This window comes from Hippocampus zosterae, chromosome 2 (genome assembly GCF_025434085.1).
Source record: "Hippocampus zosterae strain Florida chromosome 2, ASM2543408v3, whole genome shotgun sequence".
Lineage (NCBI taxonomy): Eukaryota > Metazoa > Chordata > Actinopteri > Syngnathiformes > Syngnathidae > Hippocampus > Hippocampus zosterae.
Window position 1 is genome coordinate 18,271,618 of NC_067452.1, and position 14,528 is coordinate 18,286,145.

Here is a 14,528-nt window from a genome sequence, read left to right on the forward strand (position 1 = left end):
CAGATGTTGAGTCTTGCTGACAGGTATGATCAAATCCATTTGATTGGTCAACACATGCCATGGTTGCCTATGCAGGACTTGGGTCGCTGATACCCTGGAAAAGCCCCTTCCCTCTATTTACGCACTCCTCAGTAGCTAAAACATATTTTACAATGGCAACAGCAATACAGCATTCAATTTGCACACGTGGTATATATTTTCTAATGTATGTTGAAAAGAAGCATTGCACTCATAAATGCATACACTTTTATTCAAATCATTTCATTGATTCTCATTCGGCCATGTCAATTATTATAAAGGAGGACGACAACCTTTCCCAGAGGAAGACAAAAATATTCGTCCTTTCGCACATAATGATGCATGTTCTAGTACTGCTCCCTGCTGTTCTTAGAATGCAAGTGCCGTGTCAAAAAATATATATTTTAGTGTCGTGTCGTTCGCGAACGCAGCGGCTCTTTAGTCGGTTCTTTGAGGTGAACGAAGGGAGCCGGCTACTAATAGAAGCCGACTTTTTTTTCTCCTGTTTTTTTCCCTCCTTCAGTTAAACCCACACGGGCACGCACGCACGCACGCGCGCGCGCGCACGCGCACGCACGCGCACACACGCGCACACACGCACACACTCAACACACACACGCGCATGTGCACGCGCACGTGCACGTGCACGCGCACGCGCACGCTAGTGATGGGAATTCCGGCTCCTTTTAGAGAGCCGCTCTTTTAGCTCGTTTCCCTAAAAAGAGCCGGCTCTTTCGGCTCCCAAATGGCTCCTCAGTTTTTTTGTTGCTTAAATTAATACCAAAAATAACGTAATATTATGTGTAAAATGAAGTACTAATGCAAAAAATAGACATTATATCAAATATTTATTATTTATATGGCTTTATTTATATTCTTCTGAACATACTCAACATGGAGTGCTACAAAAATAAAAACAAAGTACAAAGACCCATCTCAAAACAAGGTCGTCAAAAAGTTCCAATCTATGAATGTGTATATTTATAAGCTTTTAACTATTTATTTATTTAGTAGGCAGCCTTCGGCAAGTGCTCTTCAAGAGCCTTGCTTTTTTGTTCTTTTTTGCTGTTTTTGTCTTTTGTTTTGTCACATGTTGTTTGTTGTTTCATCGTGTGGACCTGATATGGACTGTTTTCAGCGCTTTTTGGCCACGACATTCGTCAAAGGAGCAGTATCTGTGCTTGGTGGTAGCATTCTCGGCAGCACGCCTGTACCAGCACAGATTTTGATTGGGAGGAATGTCGGCGCCATTGACTGTTGGTGCTGGACAGACCTGGGGCACTTGTGTTTTTTGCGCCAGAAATGGGCAGCATTTTTCACAACCCCGATTTGTTCAGTGGCTATGTCAGCACTGTTGGACAGTCGGCGTTGGTGCGGCTGGATGGATGGCTGCTGAACTTGAGGATGAGGAGAGAGGAGCGTTGGCGAAGAGCGCCGATGCGTATTTGGAACCTTGAGTCGCCGCTTGGAATTGAAATGGATTTCCATGGGACAGCAGAAGTGAACCAATCTCTTTTTTTCGTCAATGGATGCTACAGCTTCTTGTTGACTTTGAAACTTAGCTTGTAGCCGACGTGTGCACATTTTGAGCATGACGTCACTGATCCACTGGTTAAAGGACACTTTGATTCTCTCCTCTTTCATCTCAAACTGCTTCAAACAACAAAGCGTGTGATGGAAAAGTGGTTAGAACTGCATGACTGTCCGTGTTTTATGTTATGTGTTGTGTTTATTATTTTACTTTATGTTAACTGTTTTATTAAGCGCTTTGTTACAGCTGCCGCTGTTGTGAAAGCACTATATAAATCAGCATGTATTGTATGTATTGTATTGTATTGTATTTACAGTAAAACAACATTACCACACAACAAATTATAAATTAAAATTTGTAAAAGTAAAAGAAAAAAAGCAGCATTCAGGTAAAGGTTTTAGCTTGTCTTTAGCGAAGATTGACATGAAGAAAAACCAAGTGCCTCAGCTTTGAGGGGTTGATCCTGTTTCTCCTCTGTGTTAATCTTTGCCCTGTTATGGAGAAGATTCTCTCTGGGGGGACAGATGTTGTGACAACACACAGCCAACACAAAACGGATGAAAATCCCTTGCAATCATTTTACCTAGTTCCTCGTCAATTGTGTCCTGTTTTTCTGGTTTTATAGCTTTTTGCATAAAGTGGCTCATAGAGCTCTGGGTTGTACATCTAGGCAGTTGTGACATTGCAGCAGCAGCAACAGTTGCAGACACACTAGCACCTTCATTAATAGCTGGTTCCCTTGCTTGTCTTTTCTCTTCAAATTGTACTGATGGGTGGACATTTCTGATGTGCCTGTGCAGGTTATTTGTGGAGCCTGATCTATGGGATATTTTAACCTTGCGCAGTCTACACGCTGCCTTTAAACTATCAATTAAATTGAAATGATTCCATATTTCACTGCGTTTCCTATCCATTTTCTCACCTTTCCACTTTCCACCGTGTTGTTTTTTTTCACTAACTAGCTCTCTCGTCTCCTCGTCTGTCTTGTTCGCGCTGCTCAGTGTGCTGCTGTGTGTGTCTCTTCTCTAACCCCTCCCCCTTCTCTAAACTGCAGCGTGTGTGTGTGTGTGTGTGTAACCCTCCCCTTCCGGCTCCCAATGAGGTGGGAGCCGGCCTCCATCATTCACTTCAAAGAGCCGGCTCTGGGAGCCGGCTTGTTCGCGAACGACACATCACTAACGCACGCACACACACACGCACGCACGAACACAAGCACACGCACGCGCACGCACAGACGCACGCGCACACACACGCACACACGCACTCGCACGCACATACACAAACTCGCACACACACATGCGCACGCACGAACACAAGCACACGCACGCGCACACGAACACGCACGCACATAAACACGCGCACACACACGCACGAACACAAGCACGCACACACGCATGCGCGCGCACGCGCACACACACGCACACACGCACTCGCACGCACATACACATGCGCACACACACTTGCGCACGCACGAACACAAGCACACGCACGCATACACGAACACGCACGCACATAAACACGCGCACACACACGCACGAACACAAGCACGCGCACACCAATGCGCGCGCACGCGCACACACACGCACACACGCACTCGCACGCACATACACATACTCGCACACACACATGCGCACGCACGAACACAAGCACACGCACGCACACATGAACACGCACGCACACACACGCACGAACACAAGCACGCACACACGCATGCGCGCGCACGCACACGCACGTGCACACGCGTACAGACACGCGCACACGCACGTGCGCACGCGCACGCGCACAGACACACGCACACGCACGCACACACACGCGCACGCACGCACGCACGCACGCACGCACACACACGCATATTTGAAGAATTGGCAGACGCGAAAGTGTAGCCACTCTCTAGAAATCAGTGTGGTGCTTAGAACAGATCTGACGGATATCAATGGCTTTTAGATTTTTTGAGGAGAGTGCCCATGTTGCCGCTTACCTGCAATACAGAGTGACTCCCCATGAGTTGATCAACAAGATTATAGACTTTATGGGACCAAAGGTATGTTTTCATTATGTGATCAAACTGCAAAGCCTTTAGATTGTTTTATGTAACCCATTCAAACCATTGCTTGTGTTTATGTAACTTAAAAATATTTTCTTTTGTTTTTTAAGGAGTAAGTGAAATTCAGTGTTCATGGTTAACTTGACTGTTGTAAATTCCCCTCAAGTTGCAAAACAAGTTCAACCTTGCGGTGGATGTCGGCTGTGGTAACGGAAAGGGGACTGTACTTTTGGCTCCGTACTTCAACCAGGTTGTTGGGACAGACATTAGCCCCGCTCAACTGGGGCTTGCTCGGGCCAATAGTATTCGTCAGAATGTCTCATACAGGTGAGATGGGATAATGGAGTGGCTGGTTAGAATGCTTTCAACAGATATGTGTTGTCTATCATGCGATCTTTTCCAGGCTCCAAAATTGCAAAAGCTGAGGGCGGAGCTCTTGCAATGGGTCTGGATGGACTTCATCAAGTATGCAAATGATCCATGCTTGTGCGAATGCAATGGACACATCACTAAACAGACACATTCAGGAAATAGGCAGTTCACAAAAAATGTGCTGCCTTGTGTCTTTCACAAATGATGGCAGGGAGGACACTCCAGATAGCCATCTACTGTGTATGCGGACAATTCAAAAGTCTATTTTCCATCATATGGCTACATTAAGAAAAAAAAGATGTTTTAAATCACGATTTTCGGAGTAAACGGCTATATGAATGCAACAAATATTACAGGACTCCCACGCTCGGTGAATGTGGTCCATGAATTTACCCATCACTGTTCAAATATTTCTCCAACCTCTCCTTTTCCGCCACGGCGACATCCAGGCAGAGTCCTGCAGAGCAACTGCCGTTTGAGTCCAGCCAGGTGGACCTTGTAACGGCCATGACGGCGGCCCACTGGTTTGACCGCCCACGGTTCCTGAAGGAGTCTGAGCGGGTTCTGAAGCCCAATGGCTGCCTGGCGCTGCTGAGCAACATGAAGTACAGGGCGCTGGAGTATGGCGATGCCACTAGCGCAGTGAACGACATCTGTCAAGAGGTGATTTTCATACTTACCGTACTTTTACTCCTTGGTACATTAGTCACGGAACAAAAATTTCATGTGGCCCATTGTTGTTTCATGTGTGCATTTCGAAGTACCCCTTCTAATTTTCACTTTCTTGGCTGGACTTTGGGGTGCGAAACAACAATGCAAAACAGCAGTGAGTGCAAAAGTGTAAATCGTTTTGAGAAAGAATCCAATTAATCCATTTTAAATAATGGAGAACTGAGCATTGGGATTGGCCGGCAACCCCTCCTGGGTGTTCTCTGTCCCAAAGTCAACTGGGACAGGTTCCACTTTACCCGCAACTGTAATGATGACAAGAACTTCAGAAAATAAATGGATGGATGGAAGCCGGTTCATTTCGTGAAAACGTCACGCAGGAACGCCTGAGCCAAGAATCGAACCTAAAGAACCTCTCAGGTGTGTGGCAAACGAGTGAAGCATTCTTCTGCCAGACTGCTGTCATTTCTTTTCATGTAAATCAGCCACAGCTGTTACATCACATTCTGGACATTTCGGAATGCCTCACTTGACAGACTTGGCAGCTAGCCATTTACTGAGAATGTTTAATTTCCAACTTGATGGGCGGACAGTGACTCCCGAGATCCAACCATTTGTGTCCAAGAATTTAAAAAGTCAATTTTCAATAAATAACCCCTTTGAAATGGATTTTGGTGCTTGTAAACACGAACTGGTTGTAAAAGTGGCCACAATACAAATTACAAAGGCAAAATCTGAAATGAAGATGTGTTTTAACATTCTGTCATAATAAGTTTCGAACCATTGCTCATAGTAAGGTATAAGAAGAATCAAACCTGAACCTTGACATCAAGTGACCATGCATATGATATGGGGAAGCCATAACCTATTGCATGTGAGTCAACTTGGCCTCTGGAGCTTTATTTATGTGGATGGTGCCAATGCACCGCGGCGCAGTGCCAGAATATCCAGATTTTTCGATCAGTGCGAGAGAGCCGATTGAACGACTAGAGGGCCGCACTTAAAGGGGTTGAAAGGAGTCACTTTGATGGGCCATGATTAACGTCGTCTGTGACCAATCACAGTGGCGCAGCCGTCCCTCTTGAAGATTACCTGGGCTGCACTCATCTATAAAATTACTCACATTGGGTCTAACCCACCTCTGTGGGGTTACACCGTGCACCACGCAGGATTTACGTCGGTGATGATGCATAACAGCTTTTACCAGCATGTGTTTTTATTATTTATGATTAGTTTCTTGCAGCTCTGCTCCCCTTTAATGAACCTCATATGGGCTCGTGTCCTTCAAAAATCTACTTTGACATGTTTGAGGCCTGTCCCTTTCCGGATAAACAGTGGTGAGTATCCCATCTTTCTGATTATCACCAATGAAAACAGACAAAATTTTTATAAAATGACATTTACATAATATGGCCCATCAGAAATGCTCTTACCTTATATATTTTTTTGTCTCCAGGAACACCTGTCAAAACATTTCCAGGAAAATGACGATAAACCATTTCATTGGTTTGGTGGAGACATATAGTAGTTACCAGAAACTGAAGAGTGAGGATGCCACCAAGGCTAAACGTCTCTCTGATGACATCAGGAACAAGTGAGACATAAACATGCAATCTTTGACCTTAGTTAGCCAAACACTGAGCATTAAATTCTACACCACACCTCAAATTATTGTGTCGGTGTTTGTACTCATGAAAAGTTCACCCCCCGTTGACAGAATACTCATTGTACCACTGCAACAAGAATGAACTGAACCTGTCTTCCATTTCAGGCTGCTTGCTGCCATGCAGGTGTCCTCGCCAGACACGGAGCTCACCTTGGTGATGAAATATTTCTACATGCTGGCACGAAAACCTTGATCTTTCTACTGTTAATCACACATCTCTGCTTTGGTTGTACTCCTAACACTTACTGAAAAAAAACCCTCCTAGCCTGCATACCTTTGAATAAAAACGAAGTCGAACTTGAAACTAAACTGGTACTTCAAGCTCTTCTATGCATTTTGTTTTGCTTGTGCATTTTTTATTTGCTTGGATTTAATCCAAATTAATGAATGCAAAAAACATTTCAGTCTTTCTTTATCCGATACTTAATTGCTTTGCACGTGATTAATAAGAAAAGCTTTGCCATGAGGATTTTTATTTTCACAGACAAACAAATAACATTTTTAGTATTTTGGCTGCTCGATTTTTCTTGCTTTTATTGTGTGTAAAATTACTTTGGAACCATCACTCACGGTACTGCTTTCTACATTTGATGAGCATGAGAATGCACCAGTTGACAGCCTGCAAAATAGCACACACTTGTTGTTTAGTTAAAGTCTTGAGTCAACCAAGGAGGACAGTTTGTTTGACAACACATTTTTTTTCCAGTTTCCATTGTCTAGAGTTGTATTTCATTGGTGCAGTGGTGAATTGCCTCTAAGGACAGAGCTACACACATGCACACAGAATCAATGGAATGGTAATAAGACAAGAAAAAAAAGGTACGGTAATTCTTAGACTGTGGTGAGTTGCTATGTTAGCACACCACTTAGAGTATGTAGCTGATACACCTCACCAGAATAAATTCTAAACCGTACTGTGGCACACTCTACTGTACCACCCGGTGGAGAAATAAAGGGTCCAGAAACTGTCCAGAAATTAAGGTTGTCCCTATAGAATGCCCTCTGTATGTTTACTTCTCCACACCACCAGGGCTGTCACAAGCAAGGTGACCAATATCGGCACACCAACGAATGGAGCAAGGACACTGGGCGCCGGGTCGTGGATGAGCCGGCCGGTCAGCTGGCAGTCATGAAAGTAATTACGGTGGATCCTCACAAAGAAGTGATCGACTGTGTGACCGGGCCAGAAGCAGTCCATCCTCAGTGCCACTTGGTAGGTGCAGTTAGTCAGCCCCTCGTAGATACTGCATGGAACAGCAAAGGAAAATGGAAGCCTAACGTCAATAGACGCTAAAGCAGAGATGCCACAATGAGGCGGGCAACTCGGGCAATTGTCGACATGGCCATGATTTGAAATGTGGCCCCAAGCAACGGCTGATGTTGATCTATATCAATGATGGTAATGCACTGCTTTACACCCTGCATTGAAAATGTATTGTGAATACCTCGCTTAAGGCCTCTTACTAGCAGGTACTGGCTGGTGTCGGGGACCCCATGAATGGCATATCAATGACAAAACCGGTTAAACATTGTAATGACATGTTGGGCTTTGTGGATCTGCTTAATTGAGCCCCCTCCTCGCAGCTTTGTTTCAAGCAGTCTTTACATTTGTTGTTGTTGTTTTTGAAGGGTCCTTCATGGTACTTGCATGGGAACCTGGGCGGTCTAGAAATACCCCTGCAAAAGACAGCATGTACCATAAACTGCATTTCGCTATATTTTGCAATGTAGTGCACTCTCTTGATGCCTTCGAGAGTGACACCAGAGAAGCATCTGGTCTTAACAGTGCTAATTATAGCCAGTAAATATTTGGGGGCAGAAGAAACCAAAATACATCGCAGTAGTCTCAGTGCCCCAGACAATTGATAAATGTGAAATTGTCCCATTACGCTATCATCAATTATTAGATATTGTATACACTGTATAGTATATAAATTAAAAGAATACATCTATATAGCATGAAACACGAAGTAGACACCCTTTACTCTATTTGCTTTCATTGGCCAGATAATACCCGCTGTACCAGATAGAACAAATCCTTCAAAAGATTCTTCTTATTGGTCATGAAAACGCTGTGGAGAGAACAGAGTGTCTCGTGAATTGAACTCACTGTGTGGTGTCCGGCCAGCTGCACCACAGACGTTGGTCCACTGCGCCCATGTCTGACTTGAACTTAGCCAGGCAGAAGTCGTCGATGATTCTCTCATAGAGTGCTCTGTCGCAACCAGACACACATGCTGCAGAACGGGAGGCAAAATGAGGATGAGTCCAACTTGCCATCATTGACTTGTGATTGTGAGCAAGTCTATAAAGATTCCAAGCTTTTGTGGTTTTCCGCTTCACTGAAAACCATCTCTTTTTCAAACATCGTTTTCACCTTGGATAATGTGATGAACACTAGGGCTCTGTAGCTCTCCGTGACTCCCATGAGCAGGGCATATTTTTTAGGTGAGTAAATACAGTATGTTCCTATCGTCAGGAGCATGCAAACAGAACCTGTTTCTAAACCGGATTGTGTGGTTCTGGTGTTTGCTAAGCCTCCAGGGAGAGTTTAAAAAGTCTGCAAAAGGTTATTAAAGTGATTAAACTTTCTGCTGCTAGTAAGTACAAAAAAGACCCCAAGTCAACAACAACTGTAACTTTTCCATGACTGCTATTCCAAAGGTTATGACTGAGATGAATATGCGAAGTCCACTTTTAGCTTTTATGTGATCTTCCTGCTGACAGACCTAACAAGGATGTATGAATCACCTTGGGGTATTGAGGTGGCTGAGTTGAGAGAATATTTAGAATATGCAGTACAGGAAGATGCTAGCTAAGATAACAGCTATCATGGACAGACCCTCCCACGTCCTCCGGGCCACACTGGGCGGCCTGGGCAGCTCCTTCAGCCAGAGACTGTTACAACCGTGCTGCAAGAGGGAAAGGTACCGCCGCTCGTTTCTGCCGACTGCTGTCAGGCGGCTGAATAAACACACGTGAAAACCTGGACTCAAGGTTTTTAAAGGTTTTCCTTCTTCTTCTAGTACTGTATTTAGATATGTGGATGTCTGTATTGAATGTGACTGACTTGAAGCACCACATATAACCGTTTCTCTCAAGTCCAAGTTCAAGTCGCAAGTGCTGCTTGTGCATCCATCTGAATTAATAACAGCAATGTGTTATATTTGAATTATTTTTTTTCATCCTGCCTTTTAATTTGAAATGTCGCACAAAATCTTCCCAACATAAAAACTGACAGACATTGACAACAAGGAAAACATGACAGAAGTTGTCAAATATTACATAAGCACATTTAAATGAATTAAAATAACAACCTTTTCTCAACAACCACTCACCAGTGATGAACAACATGACACAAGCTGCCCTCAGGAACAATGCGCTTGCCATGATGACTATTGTATAAGCAACTACAGCGTGTGCTTCTCTCTACAGGCCTGGGATCAGCTGTGCATAATTCCTTCCCCTTCTCGTCCTTCCCTTGTAATATATTGTAGATAAAAAAAATTAGATTAACCGAAGATTGATATGATGACACGGATAACTAGTGAACGAGGACTCATGGCTGTGGGCTCAACACAACAGAGACGCCAACCAAAACCAAAGAAAGTGCCTTGACCTTCCACAGTTGGAACCAACCCCCAATCATAGCAGCCCTGCCTGTCATCTGATTCCTTGTCCGGCTGCCTTCCCCTGGAGCCACTCACAGGGGACACAACAACAAATCAGAAACCAAAATTAGCCGAGTGGCATGACAGTCACTGCCCACTAAGGCGGGAAGTCACCGACATTCACTTGACTTTCCAATGTAGTGCATTTCAAACTGATCAGCAACTCCAATTCACCTTTTCATTTCCTGTCTTTGGTCTGGTAGGCCAGGGATGTCCAAACTACGGTCCGGGGACCATTTGTACCCCACCATCCATTTTTCAGCGACCTGCGACATGACAAAAAAACAACTCACTAAAAATGACATTTGGCATGGGCCGCAAGAGTAGTTAAAAGAATGAGAATGTGGGCAGAGTGAGAAGTGAGGTTGTCAGAAAACTTGGTGCCATCCATGATTGTAATAAACTTGCATATCTACTGTGGAACTTTTCTCTGAAACTAAAAGACACAACAAAATCATTTATGATTAAAAGAATGAGAATTTATCTTCAAAACATTGTCGTGAATAAATATCATTCCATTTTAAAGGCAACATGTGTTTCTTCCACTTTGAGCTCTGCGGCTGATTTTTGAGGCCATCACAGAAATTATCCTCAACTGTTTGAAAATAAAATGGGTATTTTACTACAGTTAGCTCTTTCTGGGGTTCTGAATGTGGAGATCGGATTTGACTGCCGTTTCGTGCAGAGCTTTAACACCTCTAGCAGAAATCTGATGAGATTAACTCGACAATACAAACAATATACTGTATACAGTAATTGCTTTCTTGACTGACTTTTGTGAAAAGTTGAAGGATTTAAAAGTGGCCCTTTCAGCCTGTACACGGCCCTCAAAGGAAAAAGTTTGGACACCCCTGCTGTAGGCCAAAGGAGTGATGGTGAACGTCCAAGATAATTATGACAGTGGCATTCTGCCAGGACCAAACAACAAGTTTGTCGATCTGGAAAGGTGACTGTTATTGTTCCACTCCTGGCTGTAATGTTTAAGATGCCATCTGCACCAGCTCAATCTGCTGGATTTGTGATCATGGACCTTGGATATTGTTAGGTCTTGATCCAGATGTGCTGTCAAGTTTCAGGCCCACTTCAAAACTGCCTTTCATTTCAAAAATTCTGGAAAAAGTGGTGCACATACAGTTGAAAATTTTCTTGGATGAACATAACATCTTGGAGGTCTTGCAGTCAGGTTTCAAGATGATGCATAGCACGGAGTGAGCCCTGTTACGCGTTTCTAATGACATCCTCCTGGCAAATGACACTGGAGACTACGTGTGTCTAGTTGTATTGGACTTAACTGCGGCATTTGATACAGTGGATCACAGTATTCTGATGACTCGTTTGCAGCACTTGGTGGGCATTGTCGTTGGTTCTATTGAGGGGTTTAGGTCCTATTTAGCTGACAGAACCTTTTGTGTCAGCCTTGGCTGCTCTGAGTCACGCACTGCTCCCCTGTCATGTGGTGTTCCACAGGGCTCAATTCTGGGGCCTCTGCTGTTCTCGCTGTATCTGCCCCCATTGGGTTCCATCTTAAGGAAACATGGTATTCCCTTCCACTGCTATGCAGATGACTGCCCGATCGATGGCCCACTGAGCAAAAAAGTGGCCTTCTCACTAAGGCCACTTCTATCCTGTCTGGAAGAAATAAAAACCTGGATGACACAAAATTTCTTGAAATTCAATGAAAAGAAGACAGATGTGATACTGTTTGAACCCAGTAACCCTTGTACATCCCATCCTATTGACTTGGGCCCCCTGTCTCCTTATCTTAAGTCAACAGTCTCAAACTTGGGCCTTAAAATGGACAGTGATTTCAAAATTGATCGGCAAATTAGTGCCGTTGTCCAGCTTCTTTCACCTTATACAGCTGGCCAAAATAAAACCTCTCCCCTCTCATGAACACTTTGAGACAGTAATTCATGCCTCTGTCACATCCCGGCTCTATTACTGCAATGCCCTTTACTTTGGAGTCAGCCAGTCCTCCATTAAGCGCCTCCAGCTGGTCCAGAATGCCGCTGCTCGCCTTTTGACTGGTACTCGTAAGAGGGAGCACATAACTCCTACTCTGGCATCCCTATACTGGCTCCCCATACATTTTAGAGTTATTTTAAAGATCCTCTTATTTGTTTTCAAATCTCTAAATAATCTCGCGCCACCTTACCTCTCTGAGCTCACACCTGCCCTGCGCCTCAGGTCTGCAGACCCGACATTATTAGAAGTACCAAGAACAAAACGGAGGCTCAAAGGGGATTGAGCCTTTTCTGTTGCTGGTCCCTCTCTCTGGAATGACCTCCCACTGAACATTCAGCAAGCCTCCTCGCTGCCCATCTTCAAAACCCGCCTAAAACTCACTTGTATTCTTTGGCATTCGACTCAGCATGACTTAGATTTGTTCTTGGTTTTACTGTTTGGTGCTTTCTACCGTCTTTATTACAGATTTGTTTTACTGTTTATTGTACATGTTAAATTCCTCCATGTACAGCACTTTGTATGCAGCGATGTCTGTTTGAAAGTGCTCTATAAATACAGTTGAGCTCAGTTGAGAAAAATTGATTTGCGCTTATAAAATGTATTAATATAATGTTAATTGTAACCACACACTAGGGCGGCTCGTGGTCCAGTGGTGAGTGTGTCGACCTCACAGTGCAGAGGTCGTGGATTTTCTCCGGGTACTCCGGTTGCCTCCCACATTCCAAAAACATGCATGGCAGGATGATTGAACACTCCAAATTGTCCCTAGATGTGAGTGTGAGTGCGGATTGTTGTTTGTGTCTGTGTGCCCTGTGATATGCTGGCAACCGGTTCAGGGTGTCCCCTGCCTGCTGCCCGAAGACGGCTGGGATAGGCTCCAGCACCCCCGCGACCCTTGTGATGGTAAAGTGGATCGGAAAATGGATGAATGGATGTAACTGCACACAATCTCTTGTTTTACGTGAGGACATCATGGAAGAGTTTGTTCTCGTTTTCTCTCTGAATCGTATTGGCACACGGCAGTGAGACAAGACAAGATACCTGTTTCTGTTATTGTGCACCCATCTGACCTCACTTCAGCAGAAAAGGGCTGATGAAGCGTAAGCATTTTCTCCTTGACAACCATGTGGCATCACTCTATAAAATAAAAAACAAAAGACACAACATTTATGTAATCCTAGGAGCTAACTAACTGTGAGCTAGTCTATAAAGATTCATCGTTTTCACCTTGGATAATGTGATGTACAGAAGGGCTCTGTAGCTCTCCGTGACTCCCATGAGCAGGGCATATTTTTTAGGTGATTAAATAGCATAGGAGCATGCAAACGGAACCTGTTTCTAAACTGGATTGTGTGATTCTGGTGTTTGCTAAGCCTCCAGGGAGAGTTTAAAAAGTCTGCAAAAGGTTATTAAAGTGATTAAACTTTCTGCTGCTAGTAAGTACAAAAAAGACCCCAGGTCAACATCAACTGTAACTTTTCCATGACTGTTATTCCAAAAGTTATGACTGAGATGAATATGCGAAGTCCACTTTTTGCTTTTATGTGATCTTCCTGCTGACAGACCTAACGAGGATGTATGAATCACCTTGGGGTATTGAGGTGGCTGAGTTGAGAGAATATTTAGAATATGCCGTACAGGAAGATGCTAGCTAAGATAACAGCTATCATGGACAGACCCTCCCACGTCCTCCGGGCCACACTGGCCGGCCTGGGCAGCTCCTTCAGCCAGAGACTGTTACAACCGTGCTGCAAGAGGGAAAGGTACCGCCGCTCGTTTCTGCCGACTGCTGTCAGGCGGCTGAATAAACACACGTGAAAACCTGGACTCAAGGTTTTTAAAGGTTTTCCTTCTTCTTCTACTACTGTATTTAGATATGTGGACGGCTGTATTGAATGTGACTGACTTGAAGCACCACATATAACCGTTTCTCTCAAGTCCAAGTTCAAGTCGCAAGTGCTGCTTGTGCATCCATCTGAAATAATAACAGCATTGTGTTATATTTGCATTCTTTTTTTTCCTCCTGCCTTTTAATTTGAAATGTCGCACAAAATCTTCCCAACATAAAAACTGACAGACACTGACAACAAGGATAACACGACAGAAGTTGTCAAATGTTACGTAAGCACATTTAAATGAATTAACAACCTTTTCTCAACAACCACTCACCAGTGACGAACAATATGACACAAGCTACCTTCAGGAACAATGCGCTTGCCATGATGACTATTGTATAAGCAACTCCTGCGTGCGCTTCTCTCGACAGGCCTGGGATCAGTTTGCAGTGGCAAGCATAATAAAGAAATCAATTTCCATTTGCCATTAAAGGTGAAATAAAACGGTATAGAAGGTAAAATAAAACGGTATATCCATTCCTGTCATTCATACAGTGAATCAATTTATCAGTCTTCATTAAGATTAAGATATCCTTTATTTGTCCCACACTGGGGAAATTTACAGCGGCGTCATTAGCATAGACGGAAGGCTGTTGATCGAACACGAGCGAGCATTGGTGGGAAAGTGTCCACACTGCCCGTGCTCACCCCCGTAACATGGGGGGTGTGGAAGCGAGGGCTCCCTCATCATTGTGGG

The 14,528-nt window shown here is 44.1% G+C and overlaps 2 protein-coding genes across 3 annotated transcripts; one reads left to right on the forward strand and one right to left on the reverse strand.

Moving 5' to 3' along the window:
* The first annotated feature begins 3,379 nt into the window (after positions 1-3,379).
* LOC127595843 (putative methyltransferase DDB_G0268948) lies at positions 3,380-6,804 on the forward strand. The gene is made up of 6 exons (XM_052057759.1): positions 3,380-3,590; positions 3,760-3,920; positions 4,415-4,628; positions 5,868-5,971; positions 6,091-6,228; positions 6,406-6,804. The coding sequence occupies exons 1-6, from the start codon at positions 3,483-3,485 to the stop codon at positions 6,491-6,493; spliced, it is 813 nt and encodes a 270-aa protein (XP_051913719.1). The 5' UTR covers positions 3,380-3,482; the 3' UTR covers positions 6,494-6,804.
* Positions 6,805-6,820: 16 nt separating this feature from the next.
* On the reverse strand, positions 6,821-14,208 carry LOC127595852 (receptor activity-modifying protein 1-like). Of its 2 annotated transcripts, none has more exons than XM_052057774.1 (3): positions 14,106-14,208; positions 8,411-8,537; positions 6,821-7,544 (listed from the first exon to the last, which is right to left on the reverse strand). In XM_052057774.1, the coding sequence occupies exons 1-3, from the start codon at positions 14,155-14,157 to the stop codon at positions 7,289-7,291; spliced, it is 435 nt and encodes a 144-aa protein (XP_051913734.1). In that variant the 5' UTR covers positions 14,158-14,208; the 3' UTR covers positions 6,821-7,288. The 2 variants fall into 2 exon arrangements, with proteins under 2 accessions (XP_051913734.1, XP_051913732.1); XM_052057772.1 differs by lacking the exon at positions 14,106-14,208 and adding an exon at positions 9,639-9,902.
* Positions 14,209-14,528: the final 320 nt, after the last annotated feature.